The sequence below is a fragment of the Carettochelys insculpta genome, chromosome 1 (genome assembly GCF_033958435.1).
Source record: "Carettochelys insculpta isolate YL-2023 chromosome 1, ASM3395843v1, whole genome shotgun sequence".
Classification (NCBI taxonomy): Eukaryota; Metazoa; Chordata; order Testudines; family Carettochelyidae; genus Carettochelys; species Carettochelys insculpta.
Window position 1 is genome coordinate 60,589,908 of NC_134137.1, and position 26,931 is coordinate 60,616,838.

Sequence of the window (26,931 nt, forward strand, 5' to 3'; positions counted from 1 at the left end):
ACATTTAGGAGTAAATTGTAGCTAAATAACAGCACAGAACTCTGAGAGCCAGGACTGGTGGCTGGAAACAAACATAATGGGTCCATGGGAAAGTTGACCACATCCATGGTAAGTGGTCAACTAAACTCATGCCAGATTAGAGTTTGCCAAACGAAAGAGTGCTGGATTAGAGAGGTTCAGCCTGTAGTAAAAATCAGTCTTGTGGGGAAAAGCATTTTGGGTCTCTGACTCAGTGAAATGAATCTAAGTGCATTCTGCTTTAGAAAAAATGACTTCATTTACCAAAAGAACCATATTTAAATGTTGCAGAAATCCACCAGGCCTGATTAACCTGTCGGCTTTAAGATCATCCTGTGGACGTGGAGAATGCTTCTGCAGTTGTGGTCTAGGAGAAAGATACACCCATACCGAGAGAGGTGACACATTTAAATCACTTACGTTATTTTATTCATATTTCAGACCGACAACCTGTTTCTACTCACTTGCCCCTCGCCAGGACGTATTCTTCACCAGCAGAGGAAGAGAAGCTAATGGAAGCTTTGGAACAGCTTTCCCAACAGTTTAAGCCTGCTCGGTCACTTCTGTAGGCATTTACCATCACACTATTGAACAGAAATGAAGCTTTGAATTAAATACTAGCTATACTGTATTACAAATCTGAGGGGAAGGGAAAAAATTTGCTACAAATAATAGATGTGAAAGGTGAACTGGGATTCCTTATGTAAGTTGTATGCTGTTGAAGGCTTTCATGGGCTCATGTAAACTATTCAGCAGTTGAATATGAACTCACATTTCTCTCCCTACCTCAGTCATGCCAGACACTTGGCTATATTCACTTGGCTTCAGATGTGTAGAGGCAACAACAGAGGAAGGTATTTCACTATGGGGTTGCTCACATATGCCTGTAACAAGCTGTGTTTGTAGCCTAGCAGGCTAGCACCATCACTTAGTAAAATTCTCTTTCCTAGTGCCTCCCTCAGACTTGTGTAACTACAGCCTGTTTGTTAGGCTTGGTTATACTTTACCTCCACTGTCTAGGTTTTGCGAGGGTCACTGTTCTCCCCTCATAGTTACAACTCAGTAATGGCTTCACAGCAATACAGTGCTGGTATGTAGGTGAAAAATAAGTCAGGAGTCCTTGGTCATAGGACGCTGCTTTTTCCAAGACCAGAAGGGCTTATGCTAGCCTTCCCAGACAGCTAGTCTGTCCTAAGTGATTTTACATATAGAAAGCAGCTTTTCTCTTTTTTTGGAAGTTAACTAGTACCTTTTTCATATATTGCAATAGCTGCCTAAACCATTTCCTGAAATTTTGGAATGAGGGGATGTGTGTTCAGAAGTCATCATGTTACAGACACAGACACAACAGAAATGCTGGCCTGTTGAGTGTGAGGCCACAGACTCAGCTAATCATAGGAGGGCAAGAAAAGGTTACAGTGGGTTAAATTCATTTTAGCTGTGTATATTAAAAATTGATGTAGCATTCTGAATAAACAGGCAACTGAAGTGTGACTCTGGGGAAGTAGTGATAGTTAACTTTGCCGAATTCTAGACAAGTATTGGACTGCCTAAGCAATGCATTCTGTAAAAGCAATAATTTAACAGCAGAACTTCGATAGAGTACAGACAATCAAGTCTTTGGCAGTAAGCTTTTTATAACACCAAACCCTTAAAACAAGTATTACTTTAATATACCCTATTAAAAGTTTAAACTAGTGTTGTGTACAGTTTTTAGTTTGTTCACAGACAGCAGCCATGAATAATACATTTAAGGCTTGTCTACCCTGCATGGCAAAGTAGTCTAGGAGTGAGCTCGTTATAGAGTATGGTGACTGCTCAGTCTAAACACTGCTGGCATGTTCTCAAAGGTACTTAGTTTGCCTTAGAGTATTGTGTAAACAACAGCCTTCCCCACTCAAGCACTTTGCTGCCATGCAGACAACCCCATAGTTTACTAGAAAGCGCAAAATAAGTTAGCTTTCCATGCTATACAAAGATTCATAGCTTGAGAGCATGGTGCTACCCAAAAGGAGGAATAATTATGTCTAGATTTTAACAATTATAAGGAGACTTTGACATAGAGGTGTCTCAGCTGTGTGGCATGCACATAGTTTATTTAAAAAGGAGTATCCTCTAAAGCCTTTTAACATTGGTGTTTTAAAGCATCCCCGTTAAGCCTGAACAAAAACAAGATCTTAACTGACGTAGTAATATGGTAAGCTGCTAGCCAGACAGATGGTGGTATGTTAATAGGGTATTACAGAATCACAGGGCTGGAAGGGACCTCAGGAGGTCATCTAGTCCAGCCCCCTGCTTCAAGCAGGATCAACACCCAATAAGTCATCCCAGCCAGGACCTTGTCCAGCTGGGACTTAAAAACCTCAAGGGATGGAGAATCCACCATGTCTCTAGGCAATGCATGCCAATGCTTCACCACCCGCCTGGTCAAGTAGTTCTTCCTAATATCTAACCTACACCTCTCCTTCTTCAACTTCAGACCATTACTCCTTGTTCTGCCATCTGACACCACTGAGAACAGTTTCTCACCCTCCTTTTTGGAGCTCCCCTTCAGGAAGTTGAAGGCTGCTATTAAATCACCTCTAAGTCTTCTCTTCTGTAAACTAAACAAGCCCAAATCCCTCAGCCTATCTTCATAGGTCTTGTGCTCCACACCCTTAATCATTTTTGTTGCCCTTCGCCAAACCTGCTCCAGCAAATCCACATCCTTTTTATACTGGGGGCCCCAAAACTGGACACAATATTCCAGATGTGGCCTTACCAGTGCCGAATAAAGAGGAATAACTCCTCCTCTAGATCTGCTCGAAATGCTCCTCCTAATGCACCCTAGTATGCCGTTAGCCTTCTTGGCTACAAGGGCACACTGTTTACTCATATCCAGCCTTTCATCCACCATAACCTGTGGGTCCCTAGATATTACAGTGTTCAAGAGGAGATGGGTAAAGAATAATCTAAGTAGTAGTTGGTTTTTCATACCAAGTGAATGTTATGGGAACCGTATTTTCTCTGAAATACCAATTATGTGAAACAGTACAACAGGATGGCTTGCACAGACATTTATTTCGCAAATGCTTAGGTTTTTACAGGAACCTAGTACATTGTTTGAACACTAAAATAGTTACTGAAAATGTGGAAAGAGGTGGAGGGAAAAAATGTAGACAGAGAAAAATCACATTCAGCACATTTCAATAGTTTAAATTACAAAATTTAAATAAGATTATTCAGTAATGAGAAACTTATTAGTAAGCCAAATTCCTGTGCAAGTGGAATTTCCTACTACCAGTATAAAAATATGCAAAGCCCTCCCTTGTGTCATATTCTGACTAATGGTACATATATGTCAATATTATTAGGGAATTAAGTATATTTTACTCAATTTGCAGTAGTTGAACACTACCCATCACACCAGGTTTGTTCTGGTTGAAGGCAAAATTTCAAAATGGAGAGTCCAAAATGCATAATGAATAACCACATAAAGACAGAGGGAATTTATTTAACAGTGGACATGAAGTTACATATATACCACATTATCTGCTTCAGTTGTTTGGACAAGAATTAAAACAAAGCATATGCATTAGCTGCATTTCCTTACCTAGCAGGCTGTAAAGCTTAATTAACTTAAAAGTTTGTGTTCTTTTCAGGGTTTCTTAGTTAAAATAAGTTTGCACTTGGGCAGAAGTGAGTTTGATGTAAACCATCTAAGTAAGACTGTGCATAAAAACAATAGAAAAGTGCACTTACGTACTTTGGTCCATATTCCATACTGGCATTTCAATACCCCATAACTTTCTTTCCATTCATAATATGAATTTGGAAAGGAGAGCAACATGATCAAAGTCGTGTTTATGTAAAACTTAAGGACAGCATAGGAAAAAGCCCATTGCCATATTTTGTGGTTGAAGTATGTACGTTGAGGTATGTAGTCATGAAGCAAAGGAGAACTTTATTTTAAAAGTAATGCACATTAGGTTATACGTGTCATGTAAGCAAATACATTCAGTGCCATCTTAAATTATAGTGGCAAGAGACATTAGTAACTGACTGTCCAACCTGGACAAAGAGCACTTTTTAAACAATACACTTTCAATACTTTAAAATCCAAAACTATACCAGACTACAGGAAGGCAACATAAAGAGTGACCTGGTGAAGCTATTTTTCAAGGATCAGTAACTTTCAGCCTGAGTCTGTAGTATCAACACCATTGTTTTCTCTCACCTCCTTTACTAAAGACTAGAGCTTTCATGCTACCTTTACACTGCAAACTTATTTTTAATTGCCTTCTTTAAAGAAAAATTCCCATCAGGCCCCTTACATTTTTCATGACTCTTAAGAACTCTTGATCAATACTTAAGGGACTGTGTGCTCCTGTGTAAATTAATAGCTTTTTTGCTCAGGACAGAGAGTAACCCCCATTAAAATGCTTCGACTTACTCCCCTGCATCTTCTTATGACATGTTTCTGTTCAGGTTGTAGCCACTCTTTGCAGTTGCCAAGACAGAAGAACACGTCAGTGCTACAGAACTGATCATACAGTGTTACCAGCCACATCAGGGAAGCAAACTCTTTCCTCTAACTCTAATGCTAAGAGTTAATTGTAATAATGTTCAGGTAATTATTTTCAAGTTGACATTGGCCTGGTCCTGAATTCTGCATCTGAGGAAAACTTGTTCTGTGTAAAAATGTAAGACTAAATAAAATATAGTAGTCCCTCAGGTTATGAGAGGGTTGTGTTCCTACGCATCCTCACATAACTCAAATTTCGTGTAAGTCGGTGGAGGGCTTTTTCCCCTGGTGGAACCCACGTTCTGGAGCCGGGGAAGCAGCAGGAGCACCTGGAGGTCCTTTTGAAAGGTAAGTCCTGGGGTGCGCGTGCGTGTGTGTGTGTGAGCGAGAGAGAGAGAGAGGGAGAGAGAGAGCCTGGTGGGGGGTTGGGGCCATTGGAGGGAGGAAGGGAGGTTAAGCTTGGGATGGGTTAGGGCTGCAGTGGGGGCAAGGTGGAGTTGCGTGGAGAGGGTTTGAGCCAGAGCTGTGTACAGGGAGGGTTTGAACTGGGGCAATGTTGGGGGTATTCAACCAGGGCCAAGGGAGCAGGATTTTGAGTTGCGCTTAACTTGCATTAATACAAGTTAAACGCAATTCAAAATTGCGCATCTTGAGGAATTACTGTACAAAGTCTGCCTTCTAGCACCAGGGCTCTGCCCATAACCATAGTATTACACCGTATTTCATGCTCCTAGTCTCAAAAGCAGGTGCAGGGTATAGCCAGGAAGTTTGTATGCATCACACATTTTTGTAGAATGTACCATTGAACCGGAAACGATTTTACAGTGCAGACCTTCCTTGCAATTAGCTGAAGGAAACAAAAAGTTCCAGCTCCAGTTATGTACCTGCTTCTGAAATGCCAGTTGTCTGTACTATGTACAAATTAAGAGTTTCCCAGATTAGCCTTGTTACATGGTACAAGTAAGGTTGCAAGGGAATATGTCCCGACTTGATTCAGATTAAGGGTAGTATTTTGAAAAGTGCTCAATGTTTTCAGTGGAAACGGAGGTAGGCAAACTCCACATGTATGCAAATTCCACCCAGAGACAGTGCATCTAAAAACTCTGCTTGTTAAAATACAATCACATCAGCGGCAATACAGCATGTTAGTCAGTGTTTAATTTAGCAGGTGGAAAGTTTAATAACCGAAGAATAGGGGGCACAAAGGGATCTCCTACAAAAATCGTCACTGGCCTAATTAAGAAGTGGCAGCCCTTCACCACACCCTCAGCAACTAGAAATAGTAAGAGACCCATAGTTTTTAATTGTGAGTCCCATCTCCCTACTCTGCATGTTTCCCTAGTTCTCCCTTCTCTGAAACTCTGTGCTATGGCTCTCTAATGCACAGTATCATCACATTTTTCCAATTATATTAGATTTCATCTGAATTCATCCAGAACTAGAGCTTGTCATTCTACCCAATGTCGATTTTGCAAGATTTTGAATTTGGATGAAAATGGGGGAGAGGCTTCAATATCTGAATGTATTTCTTGTTTTCCTTAGAATCCCACTTTTGACAGGTGAGGTTGCCTTTCACTTGCCAGTCTTCTGTCTGTCCAAGTACAAGGTTAGGGGAAAGAATTTTGGGATGTGAAAAGGGTGCTTAAGAACAGCATATGGAGGCTGCAGTCAGTCCGCCACTAAATCAAAAGAGACAAAGTGAGAGGAAAATTATCAAAAGGAAGAAAAAGCTAAGTAAAATTTAACAAAAATGGTATGTCCCATATAGACATGCCCAAACCCAAGAAGTATGTCCAGAGTAGGCCAATAGCAATATTTTATATCCTCTATGCAGTACTGTAACTTGTTTCCTAAGGAGAGCGTGTCAGATAATGTTTTCAGGTAAATGAAAAGACCAGATATTTGGATTCCTATTGTACACCATAGCAAAGAAAATGGCAGACAAGCAGCAGCTGATCAGGAGACATTATAGCTCTGTCCAGAAGGTGGCCGTGTTTCTAATCATATGAACTCCTGGAAAACGTGGAGAACCGGGACATATATCCCATGACAAAGCTCCTTGTATACCGTGGAGTGGTTGTTCGAACGCTACTGTATGCATGGTAAACCTGGACAACATACAAGCACTTGAACAATATCATCAATGCTGCCTCAGGAGAAGGCTAATCTCTCTTTGGAGGATAGGCACGCAAACACTAGCATCCTGGAGAAGTTGAACATGACCAACATTGAAGCCATTATCATTCAACAACACCTTAATTGGACTGGTCACGTGGTTCGGATGTCTGATCAGCACCTCCCAAAAGACAATGTTTTCCGAATTGGCTGAAGGACAGAGGATCCTTGTGGGGCAGCAGAAGCAATATAAGAACATGCTGAAGGCACACATGAAAAAGTGCAGCCTCGGTGTTGACAATTTGGAGAACCTTGCCCAACACCAACCCCAGTGGATAACAGTAATCGGGAAGGCAGTGATGCATTTTGAGAGGTCCCTCTGCAGTGTAGATAAGGAGAGCCAGAAAAGAAGGAAAGTGTCAAAAATTGCTCAGGGCCCCCTCCAACAGCTACTAACACCTGCCTTTTCTGTGATAAGGTCTGTGGCTCTAGAATTGGGCTGATCAGCCATCAAGGGACTCACAAATAGGAGGGTGACATTAAGATGTCCTCTTCATTATCGAGTTACCACCAAGACAGGAGCCCCAGCCAGGCAAAGTTGCCACAACTGCTAGTTTTTGTAGAGCTACATGAAGAATTGAATGTTGAACAGTTTAGGTCAGTGATGTCCAACAGAAATTCCAGGATTGCCCCAGCCCCCCCCCCCCCCCCCCCGCTCACAATAATACCCTCTCCGCCCCCCCCCCCCCCAGAGCTAGGCACCTCCCACGCCGCAAACAGCTGGTGACTCACCAAAGGGGCTGAAGCTGCACTTGGCCACCACCGCCAGGGCTGTGCCAAGGCCACCACAGCTGCCACCATGCGCTTGTCCAACCAAGTGGTGGGGCACATGTGCAGAGCGGGTGGAACGTGTTCCACCTGTCTGGCTCTAAGAAACTGCATTTTACCGTACTGTGGTGTCCTGTTCCCCACATGTATTGGGCACCACAGGGTTAGGCTCTTCAGCATTCTTTTGCACTGGGGAAGAGGGGTGTTTGAAGTTTGTGAAAACTACACCTTTATCAGCTCTCTACCCCTTCCCCAGCTACAGCTGGATTTAAAAGATTACCTAAAAAACACAGGTCCCTTGCTCCAGAGGAAATAGCGTGAAAGGAAGACTAAGGCAAGTCTATACTACAGAAGTTAAATCAACTTTATGTAAGTTTACATCCTGCCACCAGAGTAATTAAGTCAGCCATGTATGTCCACACCACACGTGCTGGTGGAGTGAGTTCACACTAGCAGCATGTGTATCAAAGAGAACAATGCACCGGGGCGGGGTGGGGGGGGTAGGGTAGGGTGTCCTGTGGAGCAACTAACCACAGGGTTTTTTTTGGACAGGCTTGCAATGTCTCATGGGGCCAAAACATTGCAACAGTGGGGAATGGGAACACGACCTGGCTTAGCTGAGCATCCGCCATAGCCCGAGAAGCATAGACCCTGCTCAGCTGTGCATTCTTGTGAGCATTGCAATTACCTCACATCTTATCCTGCAGTATTTCCAGAGCCAAGACAGGAGCTGCCACCTGGAACACAACGTTATTCAAGCAGCCCTGCTGCAAGCCACAGAATAGTTGTGCAGTTTCTGGTCCTGGGAAAAAAAGCACTGAATTGTGAGATCACATTACGCAACTATCAGAGGACAAGTAGAAACTTTCAAACATGCAAGGCTGCTGTCCAGGAACTTTGTGCATAATGTGCCCTAGCTCTGAAGGGCTGCAATACTCAGGTGACCTGCTTGGACAGTAAAGAAAAGAATGACAATTGCTCTAGGGAAGCTTGCAATGCCAGGCTGCTAATGGTCAGTAGGGAATCCGTTTGGAATTGGTAAATCCACCATGGGAACTGTTGTGATCTAAGTGTACAGAGCCATTACAGACGTTTGCTAAGAAGGGTAGTAAAGCTGGACACAGTGGATACTTTTACTTTAATGAAGTTCCCTTACTGTGCTGGGGTGATAGAATACATATCCTGATCTTGGCACCAGACCACCTTGCCAGAGAGAACATAAACCATAACTGATACTTTTCAATGGTGTTGCAAGCACGGGGGGATCACAGGAGACATTTCATCTACATTAACTGTGGGATGCTTGGGAAAGGTGCATGGCCCAGGCATCTTTAGGAACACCGGTCCATTCAGAATGGTACCATCAAGGACACTCTTTCCAGGTTGCAAAATAACCATTGAATAATGTTGGAATGCCAAAAGTGATCGTAGGAGACACAATCCAACCCTTTCACACCAGCCACTTGGACAGCAATAAGCAATTTTAACAATAGACTGAACAAGCGCAAAACGGTGTTGAAGTCTGTCTTTGGACCTTAAAGGGTTGCTGGTGCTGACTGCTTACTAGATTAGACTTCAGTGAAAGCAGTTTTGCTATGTTTAGTGCTGCATGCTGTGCTGTCTATAATATCTGTGAGGCAAAGGAAATGAACTTGCCCCAGGAATAGGGCACAGAGGTGGATTAGTTGGCAGCTAATTTTGCAGTCGGCTGTCAGGGCAATAAGGAGAGTCCAGTGTGTCTATGAGTCTTAGAAAACCATTTCAGTCACAGTACTGTGTGCTGCTTCTCTGCATTGTGCCTTCCCATCCCTGCCCATTGCATCAGTTTCCTTGTATCATCATCCCTCCCCTCCACCCAAAAAATCCCATGATTAGAATAAAGTGTAGAAAAATCCTCCTTTGAGGTGATTTATATGTCCCTGTCCATGGGCTGTGGTGCTTGTGTGACTGTCCTGCATCCTGACCAAATAGCCTTAAAACTAAGCATTTAAATTTGAAAAATCTACTTTGATAGCAGTGATGACACATTTCCCTATTGAACCGCATCAAAATTAAATAAACCACAAAAAAAATTTACCTCAAAAATGGGTTTAAATTACTGTATAGGTATAGGTCTATATAAGTGTATAGGTGTAACCATTAGGTAGTGTCAGTTATTATTAATATTCATTAGGCTATAAATATTCATAAGGTTGAAGTTTGAAATTCTTTAATCTGATAGGTTAGTTTAGAGTGCTCACGCATAGGCAATGAGCAGCTGCGTCCTGGTTGCCGGGGCAACGCAGAAGCAGACCTGACAGGTACAGGTGTCCAACCAGGTCCGCCCTGGCTCCATAAATTCTGGAGCGCAGCCCCCTTCCAGGCAGTCCGTCGTCGGCCTCGGAAGGAAGCGGACCACAAGAAGACATCAAAAAGGACTGAGTTTAGAGCTGGACTTTGGCCGTAGCTGAAGATCACTGGCGCAAGAGCCGAAGCTGACCGGCGTGTCAGTCATCGCTCGCTAGCCGCCGTGGGCCAGAGAAGACAAGAAGAGAAGATCAGAAGAGCTCCAGTGGTCAAAGAGCTGAAATCACTTGAAAGGTTCCGGTGCTTTTATCCAGAGGGTTTGCCCGGCAGACCGCGCCGCCTAAACAACGGTGCCCTGCATGGGTGAACCGCAGCAGCGACCCTGCCCTTCCAGCCACCGACCTTAGCCTGGGCCGGTGACTGAAAACCACGGTCGTTCTAAAATCCAGGAGGTTTTTTGTGTACCAAGCCAGCCTTTTTCCTCCTGGTCTTCCTTCCTCCTCCGTTCTTTCCTGTCTGACCTGTCCGCGGCAGCCGTAAAAGCGCGCCGTGAGGGTCATACCTTCCCAGCCTCTGAAGAGACCTGCGGGCCCGGCGCCCGGAACACAGAGCGGGAGAAAGGAGGTATTTGCCATCTATACGTCCAATACCAGCATGAGCAACTGGATGTGTCTATTCTATTGCCTATGCTGTATATTCGCATGTTGTTATTTGTGTTAATATGGATGTAAGTTTAATCTTTTTCCTGTTATGTTTACTGTTTCTTATTGCAGTTCTTAAGTTTATAGTGTATTATTGTTGCTTTGTACTTAGAGAATCTGAGTATACGGTACTGGTTTAGGTAGTGGACTGGGACTACCCCAGATTCCACATTTTGCGTCTTAAATTTTGTAACCCCCGCTTTCTAGTCTGTTATTGTAAAGCACAGGAGGCCAATCTTATTGGCCTAGGCTGAGAATATCGCATGCCTATAGAAGATTAGTCAGGATTATTATTATTGTTCATTATACAGAGCTATTAGCTCCCCCCTACTTAGGAGGGTAGAGTGGCTAGGGATAACCCAGTAAAGGGACAACCCTAGTAAATATAACCCGTTTCGGGTAATTTGGAGGGGATAACCTTTAAATAGGAAAACCCCCACATTTAACTAAGGGGATAACCTTTAAGTAGGAAAACCCCAAGTGTGTTTGTTATTAAGGGGAAAACCTTTCATTAGGCAAACCCCACATATATTGGGCTCTCCCCTGTTTGGCCAGCAGGGCAACCCATTTAAGTAACAGGGATAAGCTTAGTTAGCATAGGCAAATTCCCTTATTCAATAAAATCTGCTCCCCGAGGTAGTTCGGCCAAGGGTTGAGTGACCTGGTAAACCTAAGGAAGAGCCAGGAATAAACAAGTAAATATAATATATAGCTCTGTAATAATTATTTCCGTTTCACAGCACGCGAAGAAGAATAGCATGGTCGCCCTGAAGTGCACAGTAAGTAATAGAAGGGGTTAGATAGTATTGCTTTGGTTACACTGTTCTATTGTTTGAGGGCTATTAGCCAAGTAGGCATTAAAATCCTGTGCTAGGACTAGAAAGGCAAGGGCTAATTTAGATTTGTAACTGTTAGGCTAGTGTAAGTGATAAGTCATACCTTCAACTTCCCTTAAATAAAATCCCTGTTTGGTTCCTAAACTTTAACAACTTGCTGTCGTTCTTCCTTGGGCGAACACATAGTTTGCGTCGGCACTAGTTACACACCCTGAAAACCCCGTTGCGACCAGATCCACCGTGTACAACGAGCAGGGTCGCGGGGTAAAATCCTAGGAGCATTGGGAGAGGCTTGTCTGTGGCTTAGCCTGGTGCTCTGGTGTGGTTGACTTGGTTTGGCTATTACCTTAATTTATTCATATGTCACCCACATTCCTCAACATAAAGAACATTTCATTCCCAAAATGTTGATTTTTACTGCACAAATGGAAAAGATAGGAAAATAATTTAACCTTCAGCAATTGGTGTGTTAAAATTGGGAGAAGTGGAACCAAGCCAACTTGTCTGTGAAAGCACAGCAGTGTTGCCCATGACAGGTCTTTAAATGGCAACATTGTGTTCTTGTCACCCATTTATGATGATGAGTGGACGGATTCCCCCATCTTGCATCCTGGAATGTATGCGGGAGGAGGAGTGGAACCAGGGAGATGTTTGCAGGCAGTTTTGCATGGGCTGCACACAGCCTGACCTCAAAAACTGCTTTTTTTGAAGCTCAACCAGATGCCTCAACATCTCTGATTGGTCCTCCATAATCCACAGCATCCCACTGTGCATAGCATATTCATTCTCCTTGGATGGTCTCCATGTTTTTCAGTGAAAGCATTTAGGCTCTTAGTTCCATGTTAGCGGTCCGAGAGGTGTTTCTTATCTCACTTAGTATGTCACACATACTCCCCCTCCCACATCTGTGAAAGCCTCTACACCTGTGTGGAGGATGTGCTAACTGTCTGCAGCAAGGCATGCAAAGCACAACGCAACCTTGGCAGCACATGTTCTGGGCCTAATGCAAGGTTGCCATTTAAAAAAAATTCTTATTACACTCCAGGACAAGCCAGAACACAATCAGAATCCTTTGTTATTCAATGAACTGATTTGCTGTTCAAGCCAAGGTGGAGGTATGGCCCAGCCTCATGCAGCAACTTGTGGGAGGCCCGCGTGGGATGACCTGGTGGACAATGCACCATCCTGCTAGAAACATGGATGTTATTTTGGGATCAGGGAGTAGCATTAAGCCTCTCAAATTGCAGTCTCTGTCTGAGCCAGCTTTAGGAAGCTGGGAAGGAAGGAATACCCAGGAAGCCCACCCCACCCTTCCCTTGAAGCTGCTAGTAGCAGTTGCCCTGGATTTGCAGACTCTGAGGTTAAGACTGACTTAAGCTCCTGCTAAGCTCTGTGGTCATTCAGTTCCCATTTAGCTCCACACAGCGGTTATTAAACACACTCCTCCTACCCCCAGGACTGCAGCAGGCCTGGGCAGTTCCGTGTTGGCTGCACTAGGCGCCCTTTCTCTATTGCTTTTAGTAGGAGCACTTCCAGTGACAAAATTTGCACTGCCTCCCTCGTGTGTTATGAATGATCCTTCACTTCCCTTGTCTTCTGGTCCATCTGTCAAAGTTCTGCTGCATGTCCCTTCTGCAGCTCTTCTCTCCCACCTGTTCTTTTCATAGACGTCTGTTTGTCTGGCTAGACTGCAGCTGGGCTTGCAAAGACTTTTCTCTCCAGAGACCAAGAAGATCCACCACCCTCCTGTGTACTGCCGGTGGAGTGCATTTGGGAGTGCTAAGTTGCCATGATCCCCTGGGCTGGCAAGTTCCTTGAGCTGACCAAACAGAATAGGAATTCACACACTCCCAGGGTTTAAGGGGGGAGAGGCTGTCTTCTGTGTTGTTGGCAGCTGTGCAGCAGAGCTGAAAATGATCTCCAGAGCAGCACTACAGGACACCTGAAGACCAATTCAGTAGACTTACAGAGTGCAGTGCCTACACTGTCTGTCCACCTAGCGATACTGAATTATGTGCTCTCTCTTTTGTGGAGGTGGAGTCATTAAGTTGCTACCACAAGCAGGGGAGGTCAGCAGAAGGGATCCAGTAGCATAAAGGCATATATTGTTAGGACAATGCAAGGTGGCTTCCATCATCTTACATTTGTAGTGTAGCCCAGACCCTCAATAAATGGGAGGTTGTGACTAATGCAGTCAAAGACTCCTCAGCCTCATTACTATGCCTCTTACTTGCTTAATCCAACAGTGAAGAGGCTGAGGAAACACACGGAGACCTGCTGAATCTGTGTGCCTGGGCATGACACCAGAGAAGCTTTCAGAAAAGTTGGGCTTGTTTTGCTTCTACCCATCTGTGTGGGTCTTCATAGTCACAGTAGACGCTGTAAATGAAGCCCTCAATTGAAACTGTAAAGGGCACGATCCATAGTCTATGCAGACTGAAGGATGCCTACATACCAATGTGTCAGCTATTAATGCATTAATAAGTAAAGCCAGAGATGTCTCGGGACGAGGATGGGATAGTACCTCTGTTGAAGGAGCAGGTTGTGCTCCTTTGGGAGTCATTTATTTGCTTTGGGTTCCACCTATGCCAAGTTCTTATCTGTGGCTCCAAGTAGCTGTTTGCCTCCAAGTGGCTACACCCAGGAAACTGCTTCACTGAGCAGGCCAAACCAGGTGAGGGTGGCCAATGGGTCTCTCACCCTCAGCGACCTACAGAAACCGCCTTTCCCTAGGGAGTGAAGATTGCTCCATTAGAGCGAGTGGAGAATATCAGTCTGTAATTCCATGGCCATGAAAGGGTTCAGCCGCATGCTCTGGGGCACAGAAAGCATGACAGGCATAGAAGACATTCTGGTCTCCCACTGCCATTTAAAAAGTCCTGAGCTATAATAAATCTTTGTGGCACTGGAATCTGGCTTCCACAACCGAGACCATGGGATTGCCCCGGGCAATGGTTTTCTCACTTTATATAAACTATAAAAAGGTGTGTGGGCAATTTTTAGACACACAGCTTATATTCTTATATACTTCACCATAATCATCAGTGATGGACCACCGACATATAAGTAAATCCAAGATGTTAACTCAGGGAAAAGGTTCTGGAGCCATAGTGGGAACTACGTAGTCATGCCATCCATCAGGAAGATGCCAAGAATCTGGCATCCCCCATATCCTGCTCCCATTGTCTGCTCAGTTCCTTCCAAATGTGGTAAGTGAAAATGAATCTCATTAAAAAGAATGGCCTTTTTAACTCATTGTTTAGAAGAAGTCAGTTTTATTCTGGCATAGAAGAACAGGCAGCTGTGTAGCAACAAATGAGACTGTATACCCAAAATTACCCTATTAAAAATGAAACACAAGGAAGAGGGTGGAGAGACAAAAGGTAGATTTTGATGGAAATTTGGTAGAATTAGTACAGTTTAGTAAACTGTGAAATTCATGTTGAAAAACATAGTAAAGTATCTTGGAGATATGCATCTTACATACAGGCACTGCAAGACAAAGAAAGTGGTAGTTTTGATCATTTATGCCCACAAATATTATAAACTGTGATGAAGAAGGGTTAGAGGAACACTGACTGGAACACAAATCAGGTGTTTGTCCTGTCTTAAAAATTAAATTCTACAGTAAACCCTCGATTTAACGGACTCATGGGGGGAAGGGGTGCCTGTTAATGCCGAAAATCTGTTATATCTGAATGATGATACTGTACGATGATGCACTACCTTCCCAGCCCATCACTCACTCCTGTCCTCACCCCCACATTCCTTCCCCCCTCCTGCCCCATTCTTCCCCTCGCACCTCCATCTCCCTCTCCCAACTACCAGGAGAGGAGCTGAATGCCGCCCTGGCTCCTTGCACTGCCTGCAGTTCTCAGCGCTGCAGCTCCTCCAGCCACCGGCTCCGAGCCGCCTGTGCAAAGGTAGAGTGTGGCCACCTCCAGCCTGCCAGCGGGCAGCAGCCTCCCACACCGTGGCAGCTGCTCAGCGCCGTTGCAGGCAGCAGCAGCTGGGTGCCAACATGCTCCACAGACACACGGCTGGGGGTGGAGAGCTCCTGCACCCCACCACTGCCCCTCCCCCAGGTTCCTCTGGACCTGGTGGCCCCAGTTGCTATGGTGGCCCCTCTGGCCCTGGCAGCCCTACCATTCTGGCAGCTCCTCCAGCCCTGACAGTGGCTTTGGTGAGTCTCCAGCATATATTTGGGGGCAGAGTGGCCTGGCAAACAGTGTCCGTTATTTCCAAAGTCCGTTGTATCGGGGTCCGTTAAATCGAGGGTTTACTGTATATAAATCGGAGGTTAGCAAGGGTTTTATTTGGTCAATATAATGGACCCAAAATAGATTGAATAAAATCAAGACTAAGTGAAATAGTCTGAAAAATTTTCCTCTGGAAAATAGTCTTAAGGAATCATCATGATTACATATTTATCTCTGATACAATATTATTTTTGGAGTAAATGTATAGCAAGGCCCAAACTGGAGCAAATGAGTTTTACCAACATGCTGTAAGTGGTCAGATGGCCTGTGTTGAAGATATGCTATTGATTTTATTCCACCCTACACACAGGGGTCCTATCTCCCTACATTTACTGAGCCCCATTTTCACCAATACTACACTGATTGCGACCCACCTTCCCAAGTGATTACCAGTGACAATTTCTTGGTGGAGGGACACAGATGTGCTATTCATCCTCAGGGAAACGGTGAGGGACATTTCAGATCTGCTCAAGGGAGTCCTGACTGTTCACAGAATAGAAGGCTGAGCCTACGCTGTCCCTTGCAGCACTAAAACTTTAGTTGTTCGGGGGTGTGAACAAACACCCAAGCGAAAGATGTTTTAGTGCTGAAAAGCACCAGTACAGACCGTGCTTTGGTGGGAGTGATAAAGCTACCGCCTCTTGGCAGGGTGGGATTTTTTTTTAAATCACCAAGAGAACACTCACCTGGGAATAAAGGAGGAATACACTGCCCACGTGACAAAGCTGCAATAGCAATGCAGACAGACGGTACGTCTGCACTTACGGGAAGATCAATCCACTGGCGGGCGATCTTTCCAGGTTCGATTTAGTGCACCTAGTTGGGACGCGCTAGATCAAACTGTCATGGCACCACCATCTACCTCAGTACTTCTGGCAATCGCTAGAAGTCAGGGAAGCCGACCACAGAGTTCCTCCCGTTGACCTCCTGCTGTGGTGATGGGGGCAAAAATTGATTTTAGATCAATCGACTCCAGGTACACAATTCTCATAGCTGGATTTGTGTACCTAAAAGTAATTTTTCCTCCAACTGTAGATCAGGCCTCAGTTACATGGCTCCCATTGCTGTAATATATTGGAGCATCTCACTCTTCATGCATTATAATCATATCACCCTGGTGAGGCAAGAAAGTGCTAGCCCTCCTACCTTATAGATTGCGTACCTCAGCACAGAGGGACTCAGTGAGTTGTACAAGTCACAAAGGAGATCTCTACCAGAGCAGGGAACTGAGCTCCAGGTTTCCAGAGTCCCTGGCTAGCAACACCACCCAGGACAGTCCTTACTCAGCATATGATCCTGATCCTGTCCAGGGCCTGTGGGCATGCTGAGATCAATAAAAAGGGTTACCATAGTAGAACCGGGTTCAGCTTTGTAACCCATTGACTAATGGGCATCGCCACTATGAAGTTGGTTGGTCTGACAACATTTAGCACTGTTTCTTTTGAATTGTTTTGCCAATGAGGCTCTGTGCTCTGTCCCCCATGGGAAAAGATTTCAGTTTCACTGAACACAAACAAATGGAATGGAAAAATGGGTAATAATGCAATAAACAAAACCAAAAAAAAAAACCAAAAAAAAAAACAACCCAAAAACCCACCCTACCAAACTGAAAAAGATATAGAGGCAGCCACACAGAATTAAAGGGAGAATCTCTTTGAATCCCAAAAGTTAGAATTTTGGGCCCTTTTTTGGTCCAAAGCTGGAGGCTAAATTTTTCTCTTATGTGCACACAAGATTCTGACTCTGATGTGAGAATATGTGGAAAAATCTAGACCCATCTTTTCCATCCCTGCTACACACAAGTGATTCTGTAACATACCTGCTCTTACAGTATTTTGCCATACTTTTGGCTCATTCAAAACCAGCAAGCTTGTGCATACTTGTCTCTTATGCCCAAATCTCTTCAAGTTCAGGGCAGTCGGCAGCTCCTAAAATGTGGTTAAGGTTTGGGGGTCTGTTTGGTTTTTTAACCATACCAAAATGCGTATGGCTAGTGAAAAGATGAGAAAAGTGCCATTGAAAAAAATACACCCATTTGTTTAAACTGGTTGAAGCCGTTTTCTGTAAATGTTTAGGACACTTACATGGAATAAGTACACATTCACAGTTTTTACATACTATAAAATAGATTTAAATGTTAATTAATCTGATCCCTGTATCCAAGCTCTCTTGTAAACAGTAAGGACATTCAAGCACAACATTCTAAAATAACCGTCACAGCAGCCCTAACGTTTTGGGTTGATAACAATCTCAGTATTTTTCACTTACACGTAAGTCTGATGAAATGAAACAAATCTGCTTAGGAGAACATTCAACATTTTCTCTTACAATAATTTTTTTTCGTTTGCTTAAAACTAATGGCTTCTTTCTGCAACTAGACTGAGCCACATGGAATCCTTTTCCAGTGTGCGACATCCCACTGACTCATCAGCAACTGACCCAATACTGAGGAAATATGACCCCTCCCAGTTCTTGGCCCAATACGATACATGTTTAAAGTTTAGGTCTGCCAGGGTTACTTAACTGCTATCCCCTTGGATGCTCCAAGGATCGTACCATGTGGTGTCTAAAGCTGCCCTTCTTTCCTTCTGTCATACTAAGTTCAAAAAGCTTCTGGATAACCTTCACGTCATAGAAAACAGACAGACACCTACCAAGATATCTGTAGGCTCTTCTTACCAGTGCAATAGTATGTCTTAGCCCTCTGTCTAGTCCAGTTTGCAACTGCCCATGCAGTAAGTGTTTTTCTTATATCCTCTGGAGACTATCACCGTTCTCTATGAAAAATACTGCCAGTCAGCATACATTTTTCCTTTCCTAATTTCCTCTCATTCCTAGCTCCTTCCTTAAAATAAACAAAACAAACAAAACAAAAACAAAAGAACCCACCCCAAAGCTCTTCTCAGCATCTCCTCCAACCCCAAACCCTCAGAAATATTTTTCTTTAATTATCAATCACCCAGCATGAACATATGTAGTTATAGTAATATCTTGCCTAAGATCAACTGCCAACACACTCTTATTGTCAGTGCAACATACAATAATAGTGGGGCTTATTTTCCATAATCATTGCAGTAATTATTGGTTTTTAAACCACACAGACTGCACAGCTTCCCTGAATGTAGAAAAAAAGCAAAGAAAGAGGATAGAGGAAAATCTCAAAAGTTTAGATCAAGAGTGGAGGAAGATTAGTGTTTTCTGCATTCCACTCACGCAGTGGAAAAATCTTGAACAGTGGCGTTTTGTTTCGTTTAATTGACTATCCCAAGAAGGCAGAGGATTCTGTTTATACTCCTTCGAGTGTAATTTAACATCCTTGTTGAAAAATGCCCTTTTTTCACTTCCAAGTTAAAAGAAAAAAGGATAATTTTATTAACTGCAGTGAGAGTCAGTGAGAATGGAGCAGGCCACTGGAACTTCAGGATGCAGGCTGATCAAAGAGCCGAAAGAAACGGACATTCATCCTAGAGATTGGACATTCTTCTTATCTCTCCCAGTGTCAAATCCTTGTAGTTTTATTTGGGAGATAAAGCAGCGGAGGTTCAAATGAGACAGGGGTGCTCTCCCTTTCAATACACAAGATGCAGCTCCAGTGAAAGCTACGTGATTACCACAAGCGAACAGACCCTGTTAGCTCAAGCATCCTCCAGTCAAGACCGTACTTTTTATTAACAGACTGAACCCTGAACTGCCCAATGCATCAGACTTTTTCTAGCCACAAGTACAACAACCCAACTGTGGAATGGATTTCTCAGGCTCCTATCCATAGCATTTGAATTGTAATGATCAAGTGGACTCCTCTGCAAAGGCACTAAAGTCTGTTTTCACAGTGCAGTCAAACTCTCCTAAAGACAAATAGGATGCTGGAGTCCAGTTCTTCATTATGGAGGAGATATTTGGGCAAATCCTCAGCTGGTACAAACCGTCAGCTCCTCTGACTTCAATAGAAATTTAATAACTTACCCCAAACGTTGAGCTGACCCCTGAGCATTTCCCTTAGTTTTGTAGCCTAGATGCACTCAAAGATGCTCTAGGCTACCTCAACATAGCAGCCACCACAGAAATTAAATCACTTTTGCATGCCCATGCTACGCTCCTTTTGACCATGAGTGCTTGCACTGACTGAACAGTCGGTGTGGGGAATTGTGGGACAACTCCTGAAAGGCAGCAAGAGTTGGTGTAAGCAATGGAGTGTCCACAATGACACCACATCAACCCAACAATACTGACTGAAGCATTAAATCTCTTCTGGGAGTAGAGTTCAGTCAGTGTAGTGCACAAGATACATAGATGTGCGCTACATTTCAGCGTAGGTGCTTAGGAAGTTAGCTTGATGTGAGGTACCTTACTTTGAGATAGCTTTGTAGGGTAGACCAGGGCTAAGTGTGTTCATTTTTATGCAACACCCTGGTCCAAGTTGTTTAGTTTAGTATTTCCTGGTGTTTCTTTTACGCACTTCACTGCGTACTTCTTCAGAGCAGCAGCAAAGTGACCTGGTTTTGGGAAAGTAGTGCAATCCTTCCAAGGTGTTGTGGTGTGGCATAATCCAGCTGCAATGAACATTTGGATACTGGGAAACCACAGAGATATCATGCAGGGCTTTTGCAGCAGAAGAAATTTCAGTCATCATACAGCATGGAACAGGTGTAAGGACCCACCTTTGAAAGGACATTTTAGTGGGTGGATAAAAATAGCAGCCAGCTACCATGAGAGAAAGCAAGATAGCTTGCAAAAGAATTAACATTTACATTGGAAAAGAGTCTTTCAGCTGAATCTTTATCATGTGTGAAAACAGAGATTAAAATGGGCTACTCAGAGGAGAAACAGATAATAGGCAAGATGTCCAATAAACCAAGAACGGGGTCACTTGGAAAAGGAGAATATAAAGATTGGTATTACCTACCAACATATAGTAAACACTACCAATTACAGAACTGTCAGGCAGATTTACCAGCCCTGGCATGCGCACTCACCTACTCACTGACTCTTTACCATGACAACTGATGACAGGTGAACAAAATATAACTAGTTCTTCATTTTTTTTAAGACACCTACTGCAGGCAAAGGGGCAAGAGCAGGTGTTTCCAGGGCTGTATGAACATACTTCGCACTACACGACGTTTGACAGCCACACACTGCAATCTGCTTGACAAAAGTGGGTACGCATCAGTATGCTCCACGCTGCAGAGTGGGACAAGTCAAAACATGCAGATACACATCTCTGGTAGAACTGGAAGGGACCTCTAGAGGTCATCGAGTTCCGTTCCCTGCACTCATAGCAGTACCTATTCACCATCCCTCACAGTTTTTCATTAAAATCATCCAACCTGCCCCAGAACCCTTGAAGGCCCCCTCAAGGATTGAGCTCTCATCCCTGGGTTTACAAGGCCAATGTTCTAACTACTGGGCTATGCCTTCACTGTGAAGTCACTTCCCAGCCACCCAGAAGACCTAGGTTATGCCACTGACTTGCTGATCACTCGTCGCGCATCAGCCGTAACATCCTATGAAAGGCCTTGCAGTACCTGCTGCCGTCTTTCCACTTAAAGTCCCTTTTGAGTGCAGCAATAATAAAAGAAACATTCGAAGAATCCAGAAAGCAAAGACCTTCAAGATGGAACCCCTGGGGCAAGGAGAACAGTTTTCCTGCTTATTCACCTCGACAATATCCCTTTAAAAAGGTCATTTGTGCCCGAGTGGATTTTGCAATCATTTTTATTTTTAAAAAGAAACTGCTGAACCCAACAGCAGGACAATGGGCATGAGTCAGCAATGTTTGTTTCTGGACGACATACATGATTCATAAAAAACATCAGTAACTTTAAAATAAATAGGAATAACTAGGTGGGGGAACAGGAATGGGGAAGTTAAAATTCTCTCCAGCAAAAGGAACAGATGTAAACACTGACATGCTGCTTCGTGAGGAAGGAACAGGCTGGTTTGGGCCCAAAGCCAGTTTAGACTCTCTTCTATAAGAATCCCACAGTGCTACTTTAATTTGAACAAGCCTGTGTAGCCTCATCCAACTGGTGTGGACCCTCCGTGAAAACTGGGGGCTGGAAAACTACTTCAGCTATGTTAAGATTAGTTGCTAAGCAACCCAGCCCCTCGATTTTGCAATCTGTGTGGCAAGGGAACAGGCAAAAGGAACCAAATTTCATCTTATGCAACAATAAAATACTATCTCAAGGTGCTAGAAAAAGTAGGTGGAAGACCCCTTCTTTTGGAAGGGTGCAATAGGTCTGGAGATCCTTTATGATGTAGTCAGCAAAGTTGCAGGGTCTTGTTCAAAGTTTCTCCACCGAAGAGGCTGTCAGCAGAAACATCACCAATAAATGGACACACTCTCTGGGGGAACTCTGATAGCTTTGTACCGTATGTTGAGACTGGAAACTTTCTTACAAGTCCAGACTCAAAACTAAGAACCCTTGCACACAATGCAACAAGTACAGCAACGTAACAAAGTATAAAAATTAAATTGCACTGCACACAGATTTTGCAGATAAACGCACAATAACTGATCATAATCATATCGTACAAACCATTAGTTAAAAAAATACCTTCTTGGATATTTTGAGAACAAGTTGAAATAGAGTCTTCGTGCAAATGTTCAACCTTGATCTAGAAGATGACTTGAAAATTCATCATGGATGCATTCACTCCTTCCTTATCTGCCATATACACACACAGCGTTTTATCTTCTGCAATAGGATTAGGTTTAGGTAATCTGTTTCTTCAGTAAATACCACCTTCTAAGTTCCACTGATGTATCATCAAGACACTACAGGTGTCATATCCCACAACTGTTAAAAATAATAAGAATGTATGTAATATCACCGGGAAAAGTACCGTGCTCTACTGATAAAGCAGGGGGCCTTCAAAAGTCAGGGACTGTAAGATTATTACGTGGGGTTCACAAGCGGCCAGCCTCCAACCCAAACTGGCTTCAACCTCCAGCATTTATACTGGAGTTGGTCAGGGATCCATTTTTTTTTTTCCATCCATGGGTGGAATAAATGTTGTGTGCACCAAGACCTGTGTGGATGTGCATCACCAAGAGAAACACATGCTGACACCTGTGGGAGCTCAGCTAATCAGCTGGGCAGCGTCTGAATCTCTCCTGGGTGGCAGCCCAAGTGCTCAGCTCACAAGAAACACTGGTGTTGGTACTAACATGGTAGAGCCTCACTTTGCGCAGACTCGATTTACGTGTTTTGAGATCAACGCAAGTCAAGTCCGGGTGGACTCTACTTGCTTGTATCCCACCTCGCTGCTCACTCCAACGCTGCTGGCCGGACCAGGGGCTCCTTAGGAGGCAGCTCCTGCCTTGCATCTGCCCGGCGCTGCAACGCTGGGGTGGAGAGGGGCCCGGCATGGCTGGAGCTGCCCAGACCAAGCCAAGTTGTGGCTGGAGCTGCCCAGGGCTCCGGTGCTGCAGCTGGAGCTACAGTCGCCCACGGAGCCCTGGAGCCAAGCCATGCTGGGGATGGGGGCCGGCAGGGACACCATGTCTGCTCGGCATGGCTGGCAACTGGAGCAGGAGCACCCTGCCCCGCCCCTAGACCAGCCCCTACCCAACTGGAGGGAGAGCCAGAGTTGCCAGCTGGAGCAGAGGCTCCAGCCACCCACTTCCCCCAGCCAGGGGAATTCCAGGGATCCTCCCCTGCCCCCCCACCCCACCTGCAATTTATCTGAAATTTGATTTACATGGGGGTTGCCCAGGACACAACCTGTGCGTAAACTGAGCATTTACTATACTACAAAAGACAGCATTAGTTTGAAGTAACAGTGCCCTTACTCATATGGAAAGGTGCAAAGGAACTTGCTGACTCAGGCATAAAATTAATTCACTTCCAACAGTTTCCCGGCCAGCCTTGGATCTGACACACCGAATGACCAGCTCAATCTGAAACTGCCCTCTCACCCCCTGCCATGCTGACAGCATGACAAGGCCAGACACTTACGAGAGAGGAGAATGTACTGCCCCAGAACAGCTTTTGATCAACAGGGTGACACTCAAGGGAATGTCTGTATCAACTTCCTGATAAAATAATTCAATTGTAGAGCACATCTATACTGACGATCCCTACTGGGCAGAAAAATCTCTGAGTGGTAGTGAAAAGCAGCTATGTGTGAGGGAAGCAGAGAGATTCCCCAGCCCATGAGAAAGGAAAGGGAGACAGAAAATTAACCAGCGCACCCTCCCTTCTCTTACCTTAATAATTTTGTCTGTCCCGGAAGTCAGTAACCATCCCCTGGTTGCGTCAAAGTGTACATGGACAATGTTGTGCTTACTGTCATGGAAAGTGGCTGTAGGTGCGCGCCTAAAGAAAGATCAAACATCAAGAGTCAAGGAGGCAGAGACTGCAGTATTGCCCTGAACTATGCACAAAAGGAAGAAATGACAATTTGACCACCAATGCAAGTAACCAATCTGCTTCAGTCAATCATCTTAATTACTGAGCGAGAGGAGATGGCTTTGTTCACGAAGTACACCACTCGCGACAGCATATGCTGACCTGAAAAATGGGCTGCTCTCGTGCTGTGGTTTGAAACTATATCCCACACTACAAGGCTTGGGTAGGAGAGAGGAAGCAATCTATTCTCCGCTGCCTCCCCTCTATCGGTTCCCCCTGCGCTAAGGAAAGATAGAGGGGTTTCAGTAATATAAGAGAACTGCGGTGAGTACATATCTATAGGGTTTGCGCATCTTTACTCATCTCAGCAGTGTCTTCCCATCTACATTGTTACGTATATCTGTGCGAGAGAGGTGTGCAGTGTATGTTCTCTACAAGCCACTGCAAGGACTGTGCAGCATAGACGCACCCTATGGAGGATGACTTGTAGTCCCTGGGAACCAGGGGTTCCTTCAGAGACAGATTTTCTATACACCAGGCAGCTCCTGTGTAGGAATCTTTCCGATGAGATACAGAAAACCTAAGTTTACCTGCTTTTGTGTGGACAACGAAGTTACCACAGCACTTCTGACCTTTCCTTGTCCAATACTGCGCTGCTCTGTGTATCAGGGCTCCCGGAGCTTTCGTAAACCACAGTAAATAAAACCTGAAAACACCTCAGGAGATCATCCAGTCCATCTCCATGTTCACGTAAGATGGCTCCCAACAGCGTATTTTCGAGTATTCTGTTCAGTTTAGTTTCAAATGCCCACACAATGGGGTTTCCTGTACTTCCCTAAGGAGACTTTTATCCAGCCTTACTCCCACGGATTCTATTGTTGGAAAGTTTTTATTTTTAGTTAGCCTAAAGGGCCTCCCTTTAATTTCGCCCCAATGCTCCTAGCTATGCCCTGTTTCACCAGACTAAACACAAAAGACACAATTAACAAATCAATTTCCCACAACTAATTGTTATGTGGTATACCAGGTAAAGGCTATTCAAAAAAAAAAAAAATCAGCGCTCTAATTAGCCACTGCTTTTGGTGTATTTGTAGATGGTGTGTTTTTTCCCCATAGGCACTTAGCTGTCATTAAACCACATGGAACAGGTACAGGTGGAAGGGAAAGTGAGTGGCCTTGGTGAAGCAGCATGGTGTTGTGACGGAAGCCCATCCTGCTGTCCCAGGTATTAAGACCCCAGGCTGAAATCTCGGAAGCAGAGTGGGCTGGCACTCCCTCATCCCTCCAGAGACAGCCCAGTATTCCCTGATGGACTTTTTGTGAACCTCACAGTGACATGGTACGCTAGGAAATGAAGTCCGTCGTGGTGGTCAACTTTGTAAATACAGTATGTCTGTGGCAAGGTGGGTAAGGCAGATGCAGTCTGTCTCTTCACAAGGGGATCTGTGGCAAGGCAAACAGTGAAAATAGCTCCCCTTTCATATTTAGCCCAAGCAAATAAGGAAAGCAACAAGGATTCTTTAAAATACATGACTACAGGATTTTTTTTACTTTGCACCACGTCTTTAGAAATGATTTTTCAACTACATATTTCAAATTTTTTTTTTAGCTAGGCACTACTATGTACTGCAGTCTTGGCAGAAGCCAGAGTTTTAGCTTCAAGTGAAATAAACCCTTTATTTTATACAAAACTCCCCATCTGTCCATGTTCCATTTCTGGGGTTATCCCCAGATAAAGGACAGATGTGTACCACAAGCCCTGGTAAAAAAGCTGAAAGTGGGGAAAAAAATTAGTCTCAATTTCACATTTCATTACTTTTCACTAACAACCACAACCAGCTCAGCATCTGGAGTAAGACAGCCACCAAATGGAGGCCGTCTGGCCTAGCAGGCAGAGCAGTGGACTGAGACTCAAGAGATGGGTTCTGTTCCTTGTTCTGACTCCAGGTGCCCTTGGCAAAAGCACTTCTTCTAGACCCATTTCATAGACAGAGGAAGCGAGGCACAGGGATCCTGATCTCCTTTGCAGAACACTCAGAATCAGTGGTTGAAAAGAGCTACCTAAGAGCTAGTAGCATTATTATGTGGTGAATTTAGACTAAGGCTATTTTGCTAACCAATTACCACTCAATCACTAGCTACAGTAAAGATCTTTAGAAAACTTTTCTCAGCCTGGTGTTTTGATCAGCAAAAATCCTCTTCGCTGGATACTCTCTTTTGGGTGTGCACGTGTGTGTGTTGGTCATATAAAAGAGAAAATGAATTCCCTGTTCTACATGGAGCTATGGAGGCAGCTGGCCTGCCCTGTTAATGTCGAAAGCACTTTGAACAGCTCTGTGATATTCACATCTGGTTGGCTGTGAGCAAAGTGCCTCTGGATACAAGGGAGTGGAGCTTGAGGAGATGTGTATCTCACTACGCCTTTTCTGAGGCCACTGGGCTCATCGGTTAACACTTACTCCTCATCCGTTATCGATTCGTGACAGCTATCACAGACTCTCACTTCAAACTCAAATCCCATCAGAGGTATGGAGGAGCGCTTCGAGCTGCATTTGCCACACACTGCTTTCCCACACTTTCGGCAGTGATGCTGAAAAAGGCAAGGACTGGTCAGCAGGGGAAAAAGCAAAGTACAGGGGTGATCTTCCCTCCACTTCAGAGCTCAACAGAGGCCGCAGCACATTCTTTGCACTCTCATTCAGAGCAGAAGGAAAAAAGCTAAATAGTGGGGAAAAAAAACTAGTCTCAATTTTACATTTCAATTCTTTTCACTAACAACCACATCCTGCTCAGCATCTCGGGTAAGACAGCCACCAAATGGAGGCACTGTGGTCTAGTGGGTAGAGCACTAGACTGAGACTCAAGAGCTGGGTTTTGTTTCCTGCTCTGACTCCGGGTGACCTTGGTGAAATCACTTCCCCTAGACCCATTTCACAGGCAGAGGAAGCGAGGCACAGGGATATTGACCTCTGCAGAGCACGCAGAGTGGTGGATGAAAAGAGCTACATAAAGGCTAGTAGCATTATT

At 44.3% G+C, this 26,931-nt stretch overlaps 2 protein-coding genes across 13 annotated transcripts in view; one reads left to right on the forward strand and one right to left on the reverse strand.

Moving 5' to 3' along the window:
- Positions 1–4,615, forward strand: part of DHRS12 (dehydrogenase/reductase 12) — a 51,445-nt gene extending 46,830 nt beyond the window's left edge. For 3 of the 4 annotated variants that reach the window (XM_074987408.1, XM_074987426.1, XM_074987417.1), the window contains 2 exons: positions 460–583; positions 4,486–4,615. In XM_074987408.1, coding sequence (XP_074843509.1) covers positions 460–583; positions 4,486–4,492 — 131 coding nt within the window. In that variant the 3' untranslated portion in view covers positions 4,493–4,615. Of the gene's footprint in view, positions 1–459; positions 1,717–4,485 lie in introns of those variants that run through there. The other variant, XM_074987435.1, reaches the window with a different exon arrangement.
- The window catches only part of WDFY2 (WD repeat and FYVE domain containing 2), a 149,778-nt gene that overhangs the window by 41,542 nt on the left and 81,305 nt on the right, over positions 1–26,931 (reverse strand). For 5 of the 9 annotated variants that reach the window (XM_074987342.1, XM_074987382.1, XM_074987366.1 and 2 more), the window contains 3 exons: positions 26,364–26,494; positions 23,763–23,871; positions 18,403–22,350 (listed from right to left, as the gene is read on the reverse strand). In XM_074987342.1, coding sequence (XP_074843443.1) covers positions 22,321–22,350; positions 23,763–23,871; positions 26,364–26,494 — 270 coding nt within the window. In that variant the 3' untranslated portion in view covers positions 18,403–22,320. Of the gene's footprint in view, positions 1–6,067; positions 6,202–7,183; positions 7,263–8,153; positions 8,268–18,402; positions 22,351–23,762; positions 23,872–26,363; positions 26,495–26,931 lie in introns of those variants that run through there. The other 4 variants (XR_012644450.1, XR_012644449.1, XR_012644451.1 and 1 more) reach the window with 4 other exon arrangements.